The following is a 21973-nucleotide window of genomic DNA, read 5'->3' on the forward strand; positions in this document are numbered from 1 at the left end:
CTTTACTCTTAGGCAGTTATAAATGGATCAAATGAACAGGGAAATCTGCCTCATCCTGCATCAATAGTTGATATCAGAGCTTATAGTGCAGCCTTAAATCCTTCATCCTACATCTACTAGTATTTTTTCCCAACCTCCCTTCCCCATTTAAGGAGGAAGGTAATGGATAAAGAAAAACAGATTTTGATAACATAATTAATTGAACACAAATTTAAAATTAATAGGAAGGTTTTTTTAAATTTGTGCACAAATTTAGATAACACAATTTCTTTGTAGATAAACACAGTAAGAAATAAGAGGAGTCTAATATGTATCCCTAAACTGCTTCTGGGACAGAAACTATTACCAGGTTACCTTTCTTTGTCTAATTCATAGTACAAAGTCTGTCACATCATCAGTCTGCACCAAATACTTGTTTAATGCATGAGCGATTGATTGGTTCAGAAGAGGATAAGCATTCTCAGTGCTTTTTCTTTCCTCAAGTGAAAAATACAAGGGTTACTTAACAGTATATCTTAGACATAAATGATCCAGTCAGTTTCATTCCTATACCTCTTCTTTTCGCTCTTCATTTCGCCTCTGGAATTGCCAGTAGACCAGTGCTCGCTGTGACTTTGGACTGCATTCCAAAAATGTGCTACTATTCTCTACACCATAGATGATTCGCTCTTCAGGGCTGTGGCCATGGTGATTATCTGATCAGTGATGAGAAAATGAAATGAGAAAATATTAGAGAAGTAATCTCAACTTTCCAAAGTTTTTATTTGGAAATTCAGGAGACAAGTTATTGCCAAGTTTCAAGTTGTTTCATATTGATTGAGGATGACAGAAATGTCAATGATGTAAGGTTTCAGAGCCCAAATGCCTACCTAAATCGACTGATCATTTTGGTATGGGTTACATAAAACATAGACGGAGATTTGTCTACCAGAAAATGGCATTACATTTACAAAATCAGTCATGTGTGTAGCATAACTATGCGTCTTTATATGTCATGATAAATACTCTACAGGAAATTATTTTCACTGCAAAACTCCATGCTTGGACTATTGGGGCCAGTTTGTATTATATTATTCAGTAACAAAAAGTTATTGGATTAAGTTTTTGGAAACAAGGATGTATTTCAGAGAAATTATTTTGCCTCTGTTTATTTTTTATCTGTAAAATTAAATTTGCCAACTAATATTTATCTAGCATTTTACAGAAGGTAGAGTGCAGGAAGTTTATACTACCCACCAATAATTCCTAAATAATCTACAAGTTTGTTCTGAAGATCAATTGGTGTGAAAATTTAGGGATGGCTTTGAAAAACAGATGCATAATTACAATGCAATGTGGTTTCAATTGTTCTTATTTTAAAATGACACATCTTTTATTATTTTCAGGAATTAGGCTATGGAGTAAGGCAAAAGTACATAATAAAGTGCAGCAAAAAGAAAACCTGTTTCCTGATTAAGTTTCTATTATTTTACCCTTTATGTAACCTCCTCCAATGTGGTAAATGAAACACAGTTCAGATCAAAAGTACAACACAGGGAGTCTAGGTAAAACTCATTTAGAGAACAAAACTGCTTATTATCTTGCATAATCCTGTTTCCATTATGACATCCTGTACAATCTGAAACTCATTAAATTAATTTAGAAAATAATAAATATGTTTTACATGCACAGAAAGCTGACAGTGTAGACAGATGAAAAATTTTTGCTCTCTACTTCAAACTCAGCTAGGTTTTTAATTTAAAAAATGTTTCCCCCGTTTTTTGTCATCACTTTGACAGTTTTACTCTTGTCATAATCAACTGAATACTTTTGACTGTCATAGCTGATATGATTTGCTCTCACTAGGTTTAAAGCCTTCAAAAATGCTACTCCCATACAATCTCTGTACAAGGCCTGTGTCTATCATCTCCTACTCTCATCATACCCTACCTACTTCATTCCACCTTCTAGCTTCAATTGCTATCTCCAGGAGTGTTAACCTCAGCATCTATTTCTCAAATGCCCTAGGAGTGAAACAAAACTCTTCCCATATTGGGAACTATCTGTCCCGTCTTACTGAAAAGATCGATACCCTGGAAATAGGAAAATAAATCAGAAATGATTGCAATGTAAAGGAACAATATTTAACTGATTCCAAGTCACATTTTAAAAAATATTGGAGATGCATATCTTCATATGTCAACATCTACATTGTATAGGCTGTGTTTTTTTCCGTTTGAAATTATTAGTGTGTCTTGAATTGAATGCATATGGAGCATGTTGCTATACTCGTTTGTAAGACATCTGCGTCCTGGGATACAGGCGAATTTAATTGCTATGGCCAACAGGGGCTGGAAAATCTGTAATTCAGGAGCTGCCATGAATAGTTAGAATGCATTGTCACAGAAGTTAATGCTATTTACATTGAATACATTTTTTTTTCTACCTGTTCTGTGGTTTAAACTTCTTTTTTATTAAGAAATACTTTTAGGAGGAGACCTTTCACTCAATCTCTGTGAATGAATGAATTATCATATAAATGACAGCAAAACATAGAAAAATCCACTGGATTTAGAAACAAACAACCCAGTGATCTGCCGGCATCTCCTTTCTCAACAGCCATGTCTCCTAGGTCTATTTTCCCAGCTAGAAATTTACAATTATAACTGACTTGTCTCTTGCATAATCTGCTAAAGCTACTAAAGAAAACTATGGTATAAGTAAGTTATTACTCTCAAACATAGAACTTCATATAAATCCTTCAATACATTAATTGACTAAGATAAGAGAAGACATGTAACTAGTATAATAGAAAATAAGTGTTTCAATACCAGTGTAACACCAATGGGTACATTTTTTTAAAAAAAATCACTGAGTTGTCTTCTTTCTAACTAATTTAATCATTCTAGTTAGTCCACAGAGATAATTTTCTGGTCATCTTTCTTGTAGTTCTAAGTAACTGCTCAGTTTTCATTTCCTCTTCAAGACATCCTCTAGTGGTGGCAAGCTTTTTCAAATGTACCAGAAAACATATAAAAATAATTCTTTCAATAGAAAATATTTTCTTATACTAAAAAAGTATTTCATTTGATCTGCTACTTCTTCATAGTGGAATCTAGAATATATAGACTATAAGATGGTGTTTGATTCAGCAATGATGATAACAAATTGTTTTTAGTTTAATATAGTAATATTTCACACTCTTCAAGAAACATTCTGAGGCCGGGCGTGGTGGCTGACGCCTGTAATCCCAGCACTTTGGGAGGCTGAGGCGGGCGAATCACGAGGTCAGGAGATCGAGACCATCCTGGTGAACATGGTGAAACCCCGTCTCTACTAAAAATACAAAAAAATTAGCCGGGCGTGGTGGCGGGTGCCTGTAGCCCCAGCTACTGGGGAGGCTGAGGCAGGAGAATGGCGTGAACCCGGGCGGTGGAGCTTGCAGTGAGCCGAGATCGCACCACTGCACTCCAGCCTGGGCGACAGAGCGAGACTCCGTCTCAAAAAAAAAAAAAAGAAAGAAAAAAGAAAAAAGAAACATTCTGATATTCAGGTACTTTCTCACCTAAATAAGGCAAGAACCACAATTGGTTAATTTGGTTTATGAGCTTGGTGCCCTTAGTAAGTTTGCTTTGATAACTACTCTTACCAGTACCTCAAAGTCTCATTATTTCCCAAGTTGACCCTTTCTTTCCCCTTTTTGTCTAACAAAAAGAAATAGAATCATCCAGTTGGTAACCAGTGAGGCTAAAAGCTCTGTCATGTTAACTATCGATCACGGTCAAGATACAGTGATACTATTGTATTTCTTTGGTTTAAGATTCTCCTATTTTATGTTTTGTTAGGTTCTGTTGCGATCAGCAATAATTGTTAAAAATATTTTTTTTTTTTTTTTTTTTTTTGAGATGGAGTTTCACTCTTGCTGCCCAGGCTGGAGTGCAATGGCATGATCTCGGCTCACCACAACCTCTGCCTCCCAGGTTCAAGCGATTCTCTTGCCTCAGCCTCCCTAGTATCTGGGATTACAGGCATGTGCCACCACACACGGCTAATTTTGTATTTTTGGTAGAGACAGGGTTTCTCCATGTTGGTCAGGCTGGTCTCAAACTCCCGACCTCAGGTGATTCGCCCTCCTCGGCCTCCCAAAGTGCTGGGATTACAGGCATGAGCCACTGCACCCGGCCAAAAGTAAATTTTTATTGGATACAGTTCTTTCTTTCTTTTTTTTTTTTTTTGAGACGGAGTCTTGCTCTGTCACCTGGGCTGGAGTGCAGTGGCTGGATCTCAGCTCACTGCAAGCTCCGCCTCCCGGGTTCACGCCATTCTCCTGCCTCAGCCTCCGGAGTAGCTGGGACTACAGGCGCCCGCCACCTCGCTCGGCTAGTTTTTTGTATTTTTAGTAGAGACGGAGTTTCACCGGGTTAGCCAGGATGGTCTTGATCTCCTGACCTCGTGATCCGCCCGTCTCGGCCTCCCAAAGTGCTGGGATTACAGGCTTGAGCCACCGTGCCCGGCCAGTTATTTCTATTAAGTCTTCTGCCATAGGATGTTTCTACCATCAGCAACCTCTGACTTAGGAACAGAACTTTTATTCAAAATGACCTCAGCCAAACACCCATATATTTGGGTCTTCAGAAGTAAAAAATTTTCTGTTAATTTCCCCTAACCTGACATCCTATAAACAGATACCTAATCAATATTTAAAAATAATAATTAGAAGGCATTCAATAAATATCCTTTCCATTTCCTGACTGTTCTACCGCAACCACTTGCATAAATTTTGTACAATATAGGAAACATTAGAAATCCATTAACAACGTGTTCTATCTCCCTCCAACCTCCTCCTCTCCCCAGCTCCAGAAAAAAGTACAAACAAATAATATTTCAGTTCTTCTTATAACCTTATTAAGTTCTTCACTTTTTCTTGGGATGTCAAACGTATTATCAATTTTGCCGGGCATGGTGGCTCATGCCTGTAATCCCAGCACTTTGGAAGGCTGAGGTGGACAGATCACTTGAGGTCTAGGGTTCAAGAACAGCCTGGTCAACATGATGAAACCCCATTTCTACAAAAATACAAAAAATTAGCTGGGCATAATGGCCGGTGCCCACAATCCCAGCTACTCGGGAGTCTGAGGCAGGAGAAGCGCTTGAACCCAGGAAGTGGAGGTTGCAGTGAGCCGAGAGAGCCCCATTGCAGTGTAGCCTGGGTGACAGAGCAAGACTCTGTCTTAAAAAAAAAAAAAAAAAAAAAACTGTGAATTTTAACTTTTTGTTTTGTTTATAATTGACATATAATATATGTACATATTTATAGGGTACAGTGTAATTTTCCATACATGTATACATTGTATAATGATCATATCAGGGTAATTACCATATCCATCACTTTAAACATTGATCATTTCTTTGTGGTGACATGTAAAATCCTCTAGCTATTTTGAAATATATACTACTTTATTATTTGCTATAGTCTCCCTACCGCATGCTATCAATTTGATTCTTTATTAAAGCAAGCAGCCATACACAGTATAGCTCTACTCTAGGTACTTTTCAGAGAGTATAATATTTAATTCATGGTTACCCAATATAAACAAAAACTCAACTGAGGAAATATTGGTGATTACATATTTTCTGAAGGATATCAAATCTTATATATTCAGGATAAGAGTGATATAAAATCTCCTTCTGGATTAAACCAGTTGATGTGAGAGCAGTTTACAAGGAACACACCATGTTAAGTACAAAAGACAATTGATTTTATTAAATTGGTTTTGGCAGGGTGTTCCCACCCTATGCTAAGTAAGACCTTTCTCAATTCTCCATTACTCATTGTATTTATGTCACAATATTTTTGATATGATATTGATGGCATTGCCGTGTTTACTCTGTGTTTACCTTTGTGAAATTTTTCTTTCAGGTTTTACTTTCTAGAAATTATTGAGATTCTCTTGAACAACAGATTCTTTTATTTTTAGATGAACTTTGTGATCATACTTCCATCTACATTGACTGACAAAAAGCAGTTAGACAAACATATGTCTTACCCTTGTAACTTCTTGGTAAATATTCTTGCCACATGTCTGTCTTTGTTCTCTCTCAGTCTACTTGCTCTATGTGTGTGATGTTGTTATTTTTATCTTATCTTTATGTTTACCAAACAATTGCAACTCATCTTGTATATATTAGATAGGTCATTTAGCAATTTTAGACAGTGAAATATTTTTATAACCCTTTCTTTCTTTCTTTTTTCTTTTTTTTGAGAAAGAGTCTCACTCTCTCACCCTGGCTGGAGTGCAGTGGTGTGATCTCTGTTCACTGCAACCTCCGCCTCCCAGGTTCAAGTAATTCTCCTGCCTCAGCCTCCAGAGTAGCTGGGATTACAGCTGCCTGCCACCACGCCTGGCTTATTTTTATATTTTTAGTAGAAATAGGGTTTTACCGTGTTGGCCAGACTGGTCTCAAACTCCTGACCTCAGGTGATCTGCCTGACTCAGCCTCTGAAAGTGCTGGGATTACAGGCATAAGCCACTGCACCAGGCTTTTATAACCCTTTCTATTTTTGTTATTCTTAAAATATTCTTGTACAAAAATATTAGCACAGTATCTGGGCACAGCAATAGTCATAAACATGTCGGGTGACATCATTATTATTGCTGTTGTGATAGTTTCAATGCTAATTAAATCTTAAAATCCTTTATTGAGAATCCAAATGAAGACAAATTACACTCTTCAGTGTGAATCCTACTCCCCTACAACCATCAAAGAAAATATTTCCTCTTCTATATTGCCAAAAAAAACTCTCTTTAGTTATCTCCTTAGAGTTTGTGTAGTTACATTTGTTACAATTATTTTTAATCTGGTTTATTCCCCTCGTCCACCACACTGTGTATTCATAGTCCTGGCAGAATGGTAATCGTAAACGCTTAGCTGATGTTTGCTAAATGGCAAATCCAGGTAACATGTTGAATTTAAAACCTGAAATCTCATGTAACTTTGACATTCTCAAGACACAGAGTTATCACAATTATATAAAAGTAATGAATAAAAGTTTAATCAAGCAAAAAGTAATAGGGTTTATAACTCTGATTATGATGGAATACTTTATTGAACTGCTGGAGGATGTAAGCATTTCAAATATTCTAAATTTGTTAAGTTTGATAATGTTATAAAAATTGACTTGAGAGAGGGTGGGAGACGATGATGACTAATCATGTCTACTCCAAAATCAAAAATTCCAAATAGGGAATTAGAAGAAGAGAAAGAGAACTGAGAAGTCACATGAATATCTTCTCACATCTCCAAGGATACCTGTAACACTAAAGGATGTCATGTAATAGATAATTTTGCGGGCTTCCAGAAAGAAAGCAATCTCACTTTAAGTCATTTTTAAATAAATTTCACACTTAGAAAGCAACTGTTTTGAATACAAACTTTTGTCATGAAAATTGCCAGTAGAAAAGAAGGATATCCTTGTTAAATTGGCATAGTGATTCCCCATGGGTTCAACCATCTGAATGGTTAGAACAAAATAATTGAGAGCAACAAAACATTAAAATTATTTTAAAAGCACCACAGTGTGTTTGGATAACACAATGTTTCAATATGTTGCAGCTGTTAATGACAAGAAATAATGTTTTTAAGGAAGCAATCTTCAATTAATCATTTCCTCCTTTAGTGGGATAATTTATGGAAATGAAATGAAGCTAATAAACCAGAAAGAATGGGAGGAAAGAAAATAGTTAAATAAATTGCTTCCTTTTGTAACAACAAAAAAGTCATAATATCCATCATTTGACCAGAAATATCATGTTGCTAAAGGCCTTATTTAGCATTTGATTTTCTTCCAATATAGCAGAAACAGAAGGCATCACATTTCAGCTTTCTATTTATTCACTCTCCATTTTAACCCCATAAATGTCTCGCAAGATTGAAATGTTAATAATGCAACCTATCTGAGGAAATTTGATGTTCTATAGAGAAGACAGAGATGGATGAGGTTGTGAATCATATTCATTCAATTTTGATTTGTTATCAATTTTGATGTTCTTCCACTTTATTATAAGTTTAATTTGTAAATAATAAATGTAAAACTAAAACAATTTAGGACATGGGTAAATGAATGCCAATTATTTTACATATTTATTTAGGTTATTTAACAAATACAGTTAGTTTCTGTATCACATAAAGCGAAATAAAATTCCAGTTGTTTTCATTATAATTTTAATATTTCTTTCACTAATACTCAGTGTCAAAGGTCAAGAACAGGAGGAAAGGAAATGTTGCCCATAAACTCCTGGTGACACAGAATACTGTAACAATGCCTAACTTAAAGAATAAGCAGCATTACTTAGATTTTCCTCATTGGATTCTATATGATTTTCTGCAGAAATACAATAGATGCTCTATCAATAGAAAAGACCAATTAACTTCAAGTGGATGGAAAACACTTCAAAGATGGGTCAATATCTCTTGAGAAGACATAAAATATTTAAAAATTTGTAAAATGAAAACAAAAAAATTCATTCATTCTTAACATTCCTGTATATTTTGAACCTGAGTGTTAAGATAGCTAACAGGCCAGGCATGGTGGTTCATGCCTGTAACCCCAGCACTTTGGGAGGCTGAGGAGGATGGATGACTTGAGGTCAGGAGTTCGAGACCAGCCTGACCAACCCAGTGAAACTCCATCTCTACTAAAAAAAAAAAAATACAAAATTAGCCGGGCATGGTAGTGCATGCCTGTAATCCCAGCTACTTGAGAGGCTGAGGCAGGAGAATTGCCTGAACTCCTGAGGCAAAGGTTGAATTTTGCAGAGATTGTGTTATTGCACTCCAGCTTGGGCAACAAGAGTAAAACTCCGTCAAAAAACAAAAAAGAAAAAAAAATGCTAACAAACTATTTGATAATATCATATATTGTAGTGCGAATAAAACAAAGTCTACAGTATATACTGGAGTATATAACAGTGATTTTGTTTATTTTTCGAGGTAATGTCTAGTACAATGTTTTTCCAATATCTAGTATGATATTTTCACCAATTAGATTCTGTGTAAATATTCAATGTGAGTTTGCAGGCATGTGTGTGTGCATGTACCAACAAATGTAGTTAAGAACATGCATCTGTGCTTAACCCATTTACTAGAAATAGGACCAATAAATATGAAGTTAGTGGATATACTTTGCCAAGTACAAAAAGACAATGAAATCTTAAAGAAAATTTAAACTTGTAATTTTTCAACTGGCTAAAATTTTAGTTTTAAACTACTTTGTTTCATGCCCTAAATTAAGATTACTTTGGTGCTGGGAAGTAATTATTAACCAGGATATAGTATTTAGAATTTTATAGTTTAAGTAGTTTCTAATCTTTCCTGAATCCATAGATTCCTGAGGTTTTGAACCTAAAATTGGCTAATCTGTGTGTATATGTGTGTGTACACATATATGTGTGTGTCTATATATATGTGTATATATGGGTATGGATGTGTATATATATACACACACAGAAATATACATATGCATAGATATAGGTATGAATATATATACAAACAGTTAAACAGTCATAGGGTCAACATACTTTAATTTTATTATTCATAAATATTTTTGGGGGGTAGAGTCACCAGTATCTTACTTTCAGAGCTTATTAATTTGAAATATGAGAATAAAATTTCATAACTTTGAAGCCACTTGAATAGTTACATAGAACACTGTACTTAATATCTTGTGATGTCATGGGTAATATGCTTCCTTAGTATAGGGCAGGCTGAAACTCATTTACTTAAAAAGCAATACCAATATGAAGATATCTACTGTAATATTTATTCAGTTTATATTGAACATCTGGTATGTTTTATTTTCATGATTTTACAGCAAATGCATTACAAAAGAAAGCACAAATAATCTCTATGCCAGAGCAAAATTACCATAGGAACGTTTACTTTAAAAAATCAGGAAACATGGACTTTAATGTTTCATTTACATTTCCCCAAGAGATATGATGGGAGATGGAAAACACCCATTTACTGAAGCAGAAACCTTCCATAAACAATAATGAAAATACCATCTTGTATTTTAATAATATGTGATCCTTATAACTTTTGGAATAAAAAAATGCAGCAAACTTTAAAAAAAAATCTCAGTTTGTAACAGTTGAATTGTAGGTGTATGAACAGGTGCTCTCTGATGATATACTTAAAGACTTCAGTGGAAAATAATGATACGTAAGCTATTTCAAACCTCTTCTTATTCATGTTATCTGTGCATTTGCCTTGCACACATATAATATGAATAATTAGATTTTTTTTCCTAAGCAGAAGACAAGTATCGTGATGACTGATTATTTCCAGTGAAAATATTCAAACAGGGTTTACAAAACTCATAGAAGGTAATACTGCAAGTATTTGATTCTAAGATGCACACTTCTTTATACTTTAATATCTCTGATATCAGAATGTGTCTTACAATTGTTCTTGATCTGAGGTGAAGTTGCTTTCTTCTAGGAGAAATTCTTTCTTACTTCTGCCAGACATGTGGGATCCTACTGACAAGATACCTCTTTAAATTAAAGTCTCTGTCTGAAATATGGGTCCTTTCTGTTTGTGTGAATTCAGAAAGTACGTCTTCATAAATACCACCTTGTAGTTCAAGGAGTATTTTTTAATCTCTTTCCAACCAGACATGATTATGATTGAAACAGACAATTTTCCTTGCTATTATCATCTGAATAAGAGTTTATTTCTCCTTTAGACTAGTCTTGAGCCATTTGGTGTCCCAGTTTGATGCTGGGATCATCTGGCAGACTGACCATCTTCAGCAGTTCTTTTTTTCTTAAAAGTACATAAAAGAACGGTATATTTTATATTATATCATCTGAGATTTGATGAAATTTGATAATTTATTAAAGGTAGGGATTATTTTTAAGGCTGACATCATGCTCATCTATCAAATTTTGAGGCTCCTCTTGGGGCTAAATGCTCAGATTAATCACTGGAAGAGGCTAAGGCACAGACTATAATAGCACTGCTCCAAAATACTAACTTCACAGTTCTGCAGATCATAAAGATGGCACTGCCAAAGACATTTTATGAAATTTTAGAATGATTCTGATGCCAACCAAGATATAATTGAGATAGACAGTTTAGGAGATAATTAAGAGACTGAATTCTGTGGACATACTACTTTGAGGTGTCAGAAAGGTAATGCATGCATGCAAAAATATTAGAAAGTGAAATTCAGTCATACCATTAGACTAGAAGATAGGACATAAAGTATTTCAAAGATTCAGAAATCTAACATGATGGTACAGTTAAAAAAAATAGTACTGATGGTGTAATTTTATTTTTCCTTTCTGGACATGTAATCATAATATAGCCCATTCTTAGTGAGAAAGAAAATGGGAAGTAGTTTATAGGTAAATTGCCTTGATCAGTCATTTTCTTGAGTATAAAGTCAGATGAGCTCCAATTTTGTACACAGCAATTATTTTAGGGAAGGGAACAGATTGGAAACAACCTGAGATTTCTCTTTAGCATCCTGTTTGAAGTGTGAGTGGGAAGACAAGAGTTGCCAGCACACATATATTAAGATTTGATACTAAAATCTACCCTAGGTGACCAGCCACCAGCAACAGAGGAGAGTATCCTGGGATCAGGAGGAGGTGTAGCTGGATTTTTCTGTTTCACCTGGCCTAGTTCACCACTTGGGCCACTTTACATATAAGAGAGCAGAGTGCCAAGTGAGTGTTAAATGTTTCATCTAAAGTGAAATTTCTTCCACCTTAATTCTGAGTTATTTAACAGAGTCTCTCTATTAAAACCTCTGGATGTGTAAACTATAGAATGTTACAGAATGTGTTTACCATTACAGCTGGAACTGATCATCCTGAAGTGCATAATTTGGCTTCATGTTGTTTACCAGCTTTCTCTGAAAATATCTCATATTTTTACATGTTTCCACATGAGCACATATATTTTATTCAATGAGATAATTGATATTAGCAAAGCAACATACATGATTTAATAAGACTGGGTTCCAGATTTTTGCTCATTTTACTTTCAAATACTGATGTCAACGATTACAAAATAATCACTGATTCCTAATGGTAAGGCTCGGCCTGGCCAAATGGGAATGCCTGCCTTAGTTTCCAAATATTTGAAATTTAGTGTAATCTATGGTGTATATGGTTTATGTGTGGTAAGTTATCAAAACAAGCAGACAAGGGAAAAAGAGGCATTCAAAAAAGGAATGTTTTATGGCTGCAGGGCTTGTTGGGCTAGTTTACCCTTTCCTCCCAAATATCACAAACATCTAGAGTTGTTTACCACAACCCTCCCCCAAAAGAACCTGTAACATTAAACAGTAGCACTTTCTTTTCTCTCTCCAGTATGCATTCTGACATAAGAATCAGGAGAGAAATTTATTTACACTCACTTTACTTCTTACTTCTTGTAGCTAAGCCATTCTATATGCCAAATTTTAATAGTCTTTAACCACTCTAATTTTATCAAAACCTGTCTTTAATATCTGAAACACTCTTCAAACCCCAGTCATTCAACAGTCAAAAATATTCATGTATCCACAGTCTTATTTTTCATAAAAATTCCTTTGGTCCATTTTTCCCTATATATATTTACACTCATAACTCTAGCATTAATATAATTTTGAAATATGAACTGAATCTATAAAGGGATCACTAAACAAATGTGCCATTGAGATTATATATGCATATAATCTCTAACAATTTTCAAAACAGCATAATGTCCTACACATGATGGCATATAATCAATATTCATTAGCTAATTGATAAGTTCATAATGATGCTTCCTAAGAGAGATTTTGTTTTTGAATATAATGGTGTTAATAATAACATTATATTAACCTTACATGTTAATGTATGACATAAGGTATTTTTTACAAAATCAATAAGTGAAATTAGCTCAAATCTCTACTGAAAAACAAAAGTAACAATACAAGTATCTAGATTATAACTTGAAATTTTTAGATCATTCATTCAACAAATATTTGTTATCTACAATACTCATAATGTTGTATCGATATAAACCTAGAAATATACAACGAGCAAAATAATGTTTCATTTTGACATGGAGATTAATGTCTGATTGATTCAGTTACATTCTCTTGATTCTTTTACTTCCAGTAGTTATCATTAACTCTCCACATATAGACAAATAGATTATTTAGTGTAATGAATTAATATTTCAAAATACTACGTTGCTGGAATGGTGCTGATCATAATTCAATATTTTCCCATGAAATAGATTAATGAAAGACTAACAAATATTTTATGATCTGATTGAAATATGCCATTTGAAAAAATTTAAGGAAAGTGTTCAATAAATGCACCATACTAACGCAGGGACAGTCATAACATTTACTCCAGTTTTGTGATATCTTTCTTATGTATAGTGAAGGTAATCACAGATAGGAAAGTCCCTGGTGAGAAAATTTGCAAGCAAAGTGGTTCCGTAACACTGGCTTCATTTGTGGTTACCTGTCTCCTGGTATTAGGATTCCCCAAACAATCCTGTGAGCATTCAAAAATCAAATACCAACCTATCCAGCTTATGCCACAGGGGGATCTGAATTTTAGGAAGTAAGTTTTGGAATGTATGCTGGGGTGCTATGTATGGTAATGTTTTCTTAAAATTCATAAACATGAATGTTCCACACATAGAATTAGTAAATCAAAGAAAAGTTAACTGATCAATATTAACTACTTTTAGAATAAATGGCATCAAAAAAATTAATAGAATATTTACGTTAAGTGACAATGTTTACATTGTACATTTCAGCCATTTTTAACTATGTTCATTAGCAGTATTGTCATTGATAAGTTCCCCCAGCAGAGGGAAGCATAATCTCATTATTTTTCCATAATAATATGGCATAATGTTTGAATTATGGAAAGTGGGGCATCATTACAATTTTACTCCATTTTAAGTGAAGGTTGGTTGATGTTTCTGCATTTACTAAGCAGCTTTGACATTAAATACGCTTTGACATCTTTTAGGAAGCAAAAAATGAATTTAGTATAAGATGCCCAGTGTAAGGGAATACTCAACTAGTAATTCAGTGTAAAGATACCCACATTATCTTCTGCTTGACTAGAATGCCCAATAATGATATATTAGATTTATATCATAAGCATAGAAAAGAATCATTTGTAAAGCATATTTTAAGACTATAGTTTTTTCTCTGGTATATTTTAATGAACATTTCCATTGCCTACTCATCTCAGGTTGCTACTATATGCAAAATGAAGTACTTACACATGCCTTCTTGTTAATATAAGAAAATTGAGCTTTAAACCTTGTAAGCATCTAAAATTTTAATTTATCATCATAATAGAACAAAATTCATGATAATAAAACATAATTCAGTGTTTTGTGTTCTTTAGGATTTACTTTCTGTAAGATTTTATTTCTCTTCGGCTGCATTTCTTTAAGTATTCTGGGAGAGATGCATACATTGCCTGCATGTGCATGAATATGCATTATTACTTAGGATTTTAGCCTGGTCTTAGCAGGTTGAAAGATGAAAAATGTGACTTACCATGGTGTTGTAAGTCGGAACAGTGAGTCAGTGGGTCTCCATTTCTTATATCTTGTCGTCTTGTGCGTCTGAAACAATTGCATTTAAAAGGTCTTATTGTATCCTTATTTTTCCATTTTAGGAATTTGTCATAAGAATGAAGAAAAATTTAAAAAAATATAGATATCATAGACTCTAGGAACTTACAGAAACAGATGAATCTACATCCAACTAAAAGATTTTTTTTTTAAACAGTTCATTATACCTGTAAGAGCAGTCTCCAAGATAATCAAAATGGGAAACAAGATCCAAATGTACTAACAACATATTAAAAGTCTTTAAAATAGTGATAACAGAGAATTCATGGCTTTTTCATGACCAGATGTCAATCAGTAACAATCTAATGTCTAGAAACTCAAGGCTTAACTTCTGTGGAAAAAGCACATTTGAAATAATAATCCATTTTTTTCAATAAAAGCTATTAAACTTTTTATGATTATTAATGAAGAAATAAGCTTGAAAATTATAATTTGCATGAATGTTCTCTTTCTCTGAATGCTTATATATAATTCCTTAAATAGACTTTTGCTGAATTTTATAATATTAAGACTAGAAATTATATTTTTAAGCTAGTTTTAAAATTTCTTTTCTTGGTTATTATATCGACCTGTTCTTTTTCAAAACCATTTCTTTTATGATCATACAGCTATGATTGCAAACCAATTTACCTGTGAAATGAATAAAAGCAACAATAAATGTTGAACTTAAAGGCAAGGCCTCCTCTTGCCAGAGGAATGAAAGAGAGAATAAATGAACTTACATTTAAGAGAAAAGCAAAGTTTGCTTATAAAAAACAATTTCTTCTACATTCTACCCTCAGATCACATGTGAGCTGCAGCACGTCGGGGGGTTCCTTTCCCTACATTTTGCTAATGGTTGCCTGGGAAGGAGGAGGTAGGCTCTAGTCATTGTGGTGCAAAAAAGATGTGAAGTTCCAGGAAGAGGCTAAAAATGGAGACTGGCTATGTGTAATAGACTGGAAAAGATTGGGGGACACTTGCCCAACTGTTTGCTGCTGCTATTTTAATGGGTATTGTCTTGCTGCAAAATTAGTTACCATCCCTAAAAAGAGCTCTCACAAAGTCCATTGAGAATTGCAAATATGGAATTTGTTACTGTATTCATAAATTTAGAAGTCTAAAGTATTTATAGATTTCTATTTGTAGAATTAGTGAAACAATCAAGCAGATGTTGCACATTTCAAAATTGAGCCAACAAGAGAACTTGTGAAACACAAACCACAAAGCATTTGGGAAGGCATTTTTCACTGCCATTTATGCTTTTGAAAAATGCCATCACAAAGAATATATAAATCATGAGGCTTCTAAACATCCTTTTTAAAGACAGTGTCACTCATGAAATTGGATTAAGTAAAATCTGTAAGGCATTACAAAAATGTGCTAATGAAAATTCCTTCAATCTTGAATTGTAGGTATACAATAAATACTTTTCAAATATGTAATAACGTGTAGGTTTTAACTTATTATAGATGTGTTTATGATTTTCTTTTTCTCTCTTTCCTTATTAAGAAAAGCTTAAAATTCAAATAGATTATTACTAAATTAGATAATATTATAAACTTTCTCATGAAGAAGAAATAATACTCATTTTAGTTCAAACACAAATTCCACTTTTTTTTTTTTTTTCAAGACAGTCTTGCTCTGTCGCCCAGGCTGGAGTGTGCAGTGATGCAATCTCAGCTCACTATAACCTCTGCCTCCAAGTTCAAGCAATTATTCTGTCTCAGCCTCCCAAATAGCTGGGATTACAGGCACCCGCCACCACACATGGCTAATTTTTGTATTTTTAGTAGAGACAGGGTTTCACCATGCTGGCCAGGTTGGTCTCAAACTCGTGATATTGTGTCCCGCCTGCCTCGTCCTCCCAAAGTGCTGGGATTACAGGTGTGAGCCATGGCGTCAGGCTGAATTCCACATTTTTAAGTAAAATAAAAGCCACCTAGAGTTAAACGTTTTTGAGAAGCATTAATTTTTAATCTTAAAAAATTTAACTTTACTGCTGTAAATACTGCATATCACTACTTCTTAAATTACCTACAGTTTCTTTAATCAGCAGACATTGTCTCCACAATAAGTTTTATTTTAAATTTGAAATTTCAACAAAATGAATGGTTATATAAAGGTAATACAAACATGTTACCTCAATTCTGAATGTTGAAGGTTTAATAATTGTATTATATGATATAATACTGCATAAAGATTTAATATTATTAACAGGATACTATGTTTTAATCCATTGGACTGATTATGTAACAGACTAAATTGTAGATTTTTCTACACTCAGTCAATGTTATCTAAAGTGTGTAATCAGAAGATTTAAGTAGGCATTAGGGCCATTTCTTTGGTCAAATATTTTACCAAATATTCAAGCTGATGCAAATATTATAGGACATACCTCATTAGCTATGAAAACCTACATTCATGACTTCTTTGAAAAAAATAGCTATAATAAACAATAAAGAAATCAAATTATATTGCTTCTAAATGCAGAGGTTTCATAAAGCTGGTTTTCATTTTATGTTTCAATAGGTTGATATACATGCTGTTAATCTTTGGGCTCATATTAAGGAGATACTGTATGTTAATTTCATCCACCATTCTCATTTCCTAAACCCTGCTAAATAATGATAGAGAAAGACATCCTTCTTTTACTGAGTAGTAAAGGATACGCTGTTGAAAGGGCTATTTTGTCAAATGAAGGAAGAGTCATCTTAGCAACTTTTATTCAATCATGTCCAGAAAATACTTCTAAGTAATATCAAAAGAATATTTAAGAGATATATATGTATATATATGCTGGGCACGGTGGCACACGACTGTAATTCCTGTAATCCCTCCCAAAGGCGAAGGCGAGTGGATCACGAGCTCAGGAGATCGAGACCATCCTGGCCAACATGGTGAAACCTTGTCTCTACTAAAAATACAAAAATTAGCTGGGCGTGGTGGTGCATGCCTATAGTCCCAGCTACTTGGGAGGATGAGACAGGAGAATTGCTTGAACCTGGGAGGCAGAAGTTGTAGTGAGCCGAAATCATGCCACTGTGCTCCAGCCTGGTAACAGAGCAAGATTCCATCTCAAAAAAAAAAAATATATATATATATGTATATGTGTGTGTATACATATATACATATATGCATACATATATACGTATATATTGCATATGCACAGATATTTTATTACATGGTTTTATGTTTCAAGTTCAAACACTGCAAATGCAAGGTGATACTATAATAAAATAATACTTAAATTTTCTTGAAACAAATAGATGTATTTGGGGATGTTAATCAAAATTACATATATCACATTTTAAAATGTAATATTTTTTAAAGTAGAAATAAATTATTCTGGACTTTTTATAATTAGGCACCTGTGTATTACCTAAGATTATAAAGGAAAATAAATTCCTTTCTCTGATCATTTTCTGTTCATACAGAGACATAAATTGCCTTATTAAAGTTTAAAAATGAGACAGAATGTTGCTGGATAGAAATAGAAGAACACGTTTGGAAAACAGCCCCTCCCTCAGCCCCCCCATCTTTTTATTCATTAGAAAAAGTTGATGCACTTATTTGAAGAAAGCTATTTCAAACTTGGAATCAGATAGGATAACTAGCAAACATTTCATTTATTTTGAATATTGTTCCTACCTCTTTGCAGTGGGAAAATAGCGAGAGCATGAAGAACCATCCCAAGCACAGTAAGGGTCTCGGGCGAGGCAACACTCAGCACAGGCTTTCCCGTAAATATCACACCGGTGTAAAGCGAGCTGGGCAAGCCCAGCTGGTGAACCAATATATAGTTGTTGCTGTGGAAAGAATTTACTGTTGTGACAAAAATTATCTTGTTTTTTAAATCTCTTTTTCTCTTAAAAAAGAGTTTATTTATATATAACTTCTCAGAGATAAATCAAGGGTTTAAAAAAATGATCCCTTTATTGGTAATTTATTTAAAGGCCTTCTAGACAAGATGGCAGTTTAAAATGGAGCAAGAGCAAGTTCTAAATATTTGACTGAAACAGATGTCTTTTATTAAGTGTAAAACAAAGGGAAGATGAAGACAGTAATATACCAACCAATGTAATGTTCAAAGCTACAGTTTTGTCTTTGCAAGTTTACTTTTTTACCTTTACTGTTTATAATACTCATACACCAAAATGTCTTTATTACCATGTGTTCCATTTTGGCCAGAGGCAGGAATCATTGCTGCTGACTTCTCAGTACCCTATTGTATTGCCTGTGATGGAGTGTGCCCTTTCCTATGATATGGGAAGGGGCAAAATTTTGGTGCTTACATTTGAAAAAACTTTGGACTCAACACCAAGAACTGTCTTGCCCTTGCACTACCTCCAGGAAGATTACTTTTAAAAAGACTACTAAATAACTACCCTTCAAAAAAATCTTTCAAAAGAGGAACTAAGTGCACTCTGGTGCAGTCTGCCAAACCAAAAGCTGAGGTGTTTTGGAAGAAGCATAAGGTCGAGCATGAAGCTACCTGGATTCTAGGTCTCGCTGCCCATTAACGCCCTGTGTGATCTTGAGCTATTCATATAATTTTTCTAAGAATTAACTTCCTTATTAAAATGAGCCTGTTTAACAGGTCTTTAAAGTATGCATTCAGATAAACATTCTACAATACATTTATTCTCAATGAAATTGGTGGTATTGAAAGAACTAGAATATGGAAGATTTAAAAAATTGTTTTTCTACTAATTCAGGATTTCAGTACAAGTTTTAAAATGCCTTTAAGGAAGATGAGCCAATGTAGCATATTAGCTGCACATTTATGTAAGCACAAAATGAAATAAAATTCTTTTGCAATTTTTCCACATTTACTATTATTGGTACCATAGCTCTCTTTTCTTGCACTAGAGGATTCAATCATTGTAGTAAGCCTTAAATAAAACTTAAATAAATACTGAAACATGTAATGGTATACATTGAAAAGACATCAAAAGTATATTTTAGTTTCTCTAAATAAGTTTAGTTTCTCTAAATAAAAAATAAGTTTTAGAAAAGTTGGTCTCTGAACAATGATATGCTTTTTTAATACTAGATATTTTCTAATAGTTAACAATGAACATAAATAAAATTGCATTTCCAAAGACATTCATTTATAAACTGCATGTATAAGTAACCAGATAAACTGAATGCAGACTGAACTGAAGTACCTATGATAATCTAAGAAAATATTAAGGTTATAGGGAGTGTTTACATAGAAAATAGTTATCCGCTTAAATCTCACCAACTAACTTATACCTTATTACAAGCAAAGTAAATAAGGGGAAATGTAATATAATAAAATCTAAACCATTGTGGAAACATTTACCTTCATTAATATTATTATTCCATTTCACTACATGGAAAAATGAAATTACAGTGTATATTACTAAGTGCTCAATTTTTTGCTATATTCAACTTTTATTATAGTATTTAATTTTGCTATAAACCAGGACAAATTAAGAAATGATGGTTAAATTCTTTGGGAAAAATAGATTAAGTATTGTTAAGCTTTCCTTCTCCTTTTCTTTCTCTTTCTTTCTTTCTTTCTTTCTTTCTTTCTTTCTTTCTTTCTTTCTTTTTCTTTCACAGCCTCCTTTTTTAAAAATGAACTTACACACTATTGAAGGTAAGCACTTCCAATATATGGACATGTCAATCCGTACATTGTGTTTGCAACTGTTTAGGAAAGCTACTCATCAAGTTAGTCCTACAATCAAAGGATCTCTATGTTTGGCCAATAACTTCTAAGAAGCAGGAACAAAATATATATTTATAGATTTTTTTAAGAATATGACATTTAAGTAGGAAAAGTGTTATTACCTAAATAACAATATCTAATTATGTCACATTCCTTTAGGGAAAAACAGATAAATAGTTTGTGCAAAGAATAGAAAACCAAAATATGGCAGCTGAAATTATTGTAACAAAAACCTGAGGTGCGATAAAATGCCACAAGTAACTATAACTCAATATCACGTTCATTTTACCATAATTCTGCAGTATTATTAATGAAGTGCAAAAATAATTATGCTATCCACATGAAATATAGGGTAAGCCTTTAGGCACCATTGAGCAGAAACCAGTCACTAGTAAGTAACCTGATGTGCTTTTTCTGCCCAATTTAACATCACCACAGGCTTTCTCAGCATCTTCCTTAACAAAGTGTGGGGTACAGGAGGAGATGGGTTCATTTATCCAGAAAATTACTTGTAACACTACTTGTCTCTCTTGAAACTACTATCTCACTTTAAAAATGCCCATAAGTGTGAATGAAATTGAGTCACATCTGAACGAAATCAAATCATTTCTTCCAGTAATGGAAAATAAAGGAAAAAGACACTTTCTTCTCTCATGGTATTTTAAATTGATAGATTGTTTTTCTTTGTCAGTAAAATGTTGGATTACTATGTAATTTTTAAGTAGCTTTAAACATGTAAAACAGAAATAAATGGTTTACAAAAATAGATGCAGATTTAGTGTAATTAAGATTGGCAACGAGGCTTAGCAGAGAATAAATAAAGAATTTAAAAAATCATTACAGGAAAGAATATCCCAGTCTAGCTTCCATCCTGGAAATCCCCAGATTTATTTGCCAACCTCTAACAATTTTTAGATTACGAGAACAGGTGAACACATACTTATGCAGTGTTAGATAACAGTATCAGGTCAATCATATCTGTTCTCTGGGTTGCTCTAAATATCTTGGAGATTATCAATCTATTTTGATATGTCTGTGTGGGGAAAGGATGCACACTGAATTTTCTGGCAGAGTAATTTAATGTCTTGTTCAAGGGATAAAGTATGGTCAGAGATAAAACATGTAAATGGTTCAGAAATAAGATTTGCCAAATGATTCTCACTTTACAATTTTGTACATAAGTTTTTATTCCAGTAAGTGAGGCATACCCTACTTCATTCTGGCTTTTTCTGCTTTGTATTTGTTTTTGTTTTCTGCCTTTTTTTTTTTTTTTAAGTTACCATTGATATACTGACAAAAGAAAGTCTAGGTAATATTTATGGAGAAAATATAATTAGACATTAAAACTATATTTGTTTACACATATTACACAGTATTTAGAAGCAATTGAATTTTCTGAAGTGTCTTGCCAAAGCATTCATTCAATATGAATAGAAAGACTATTAACATGCTGCCCTTAATCTTTGAATTCATAAAGTTTTAGAACTTATTTGGCAGTCACCTTTTTTGTTTTCCTTTGATATTTAGACAAAGTTAAATGCACATTTTGTTTTCTCTAGCATACAATACTACTGGAAAAGTAAAATTAACTTTGAAGTCAAAGTCCTCCAAACACATATAGCCAGTGAATAATTTTACTAGCTTCTAAAAATGCATTTTTGTTTA

At 33.5% G+C, this 21973-nt stretch overlaps 1 protein-coding gene across 1 annotated transcript in view; it reads right to left on the reverse strand.

Annotated features, from left to right (window-relative positions):
• Positions 1-21973, reverse strand: part of SEMA3A (semaphorin 3A) — a 220546-nt gene that overhangs the window by 4297 nt on the left and 194276 nt on the right. Inside the window, exons 14-16 of the mRNA XM_033193060.1 lie at positions 18259-18416; positions 14552-14619; positions 553-695 (exon numbers count right to left, since the gene is read on the reverse strand). Coding sequence (XP_033048951.1) covers positions 553-695; positions 14552-14619; positions 18259-18416 — 369 coding nt within the window. The remainder of the gene's footprint in view (positions 1-552; positions 696-14551; positions 14620-18258; positions 18417-21973) is intronic.

The sequence above is a fragment of the Trachypithecus francoisi genome, unplaced genomic scaffold (genome assembly GCF_009764315.1).
Source record: "Trachypithecus francoisi isolate TF-2019V2 unplaced genomic scaffold, Tfra_2.0 Lachesis_group4, whole genome shotgun sequence".
Classification (NCBI taxonomy): Eukaryota; Metazoa; Chordata; class Mammalia; order Primates; family Cercopithecidae; genus Trachypithecus; species Trachypithecus francoisi.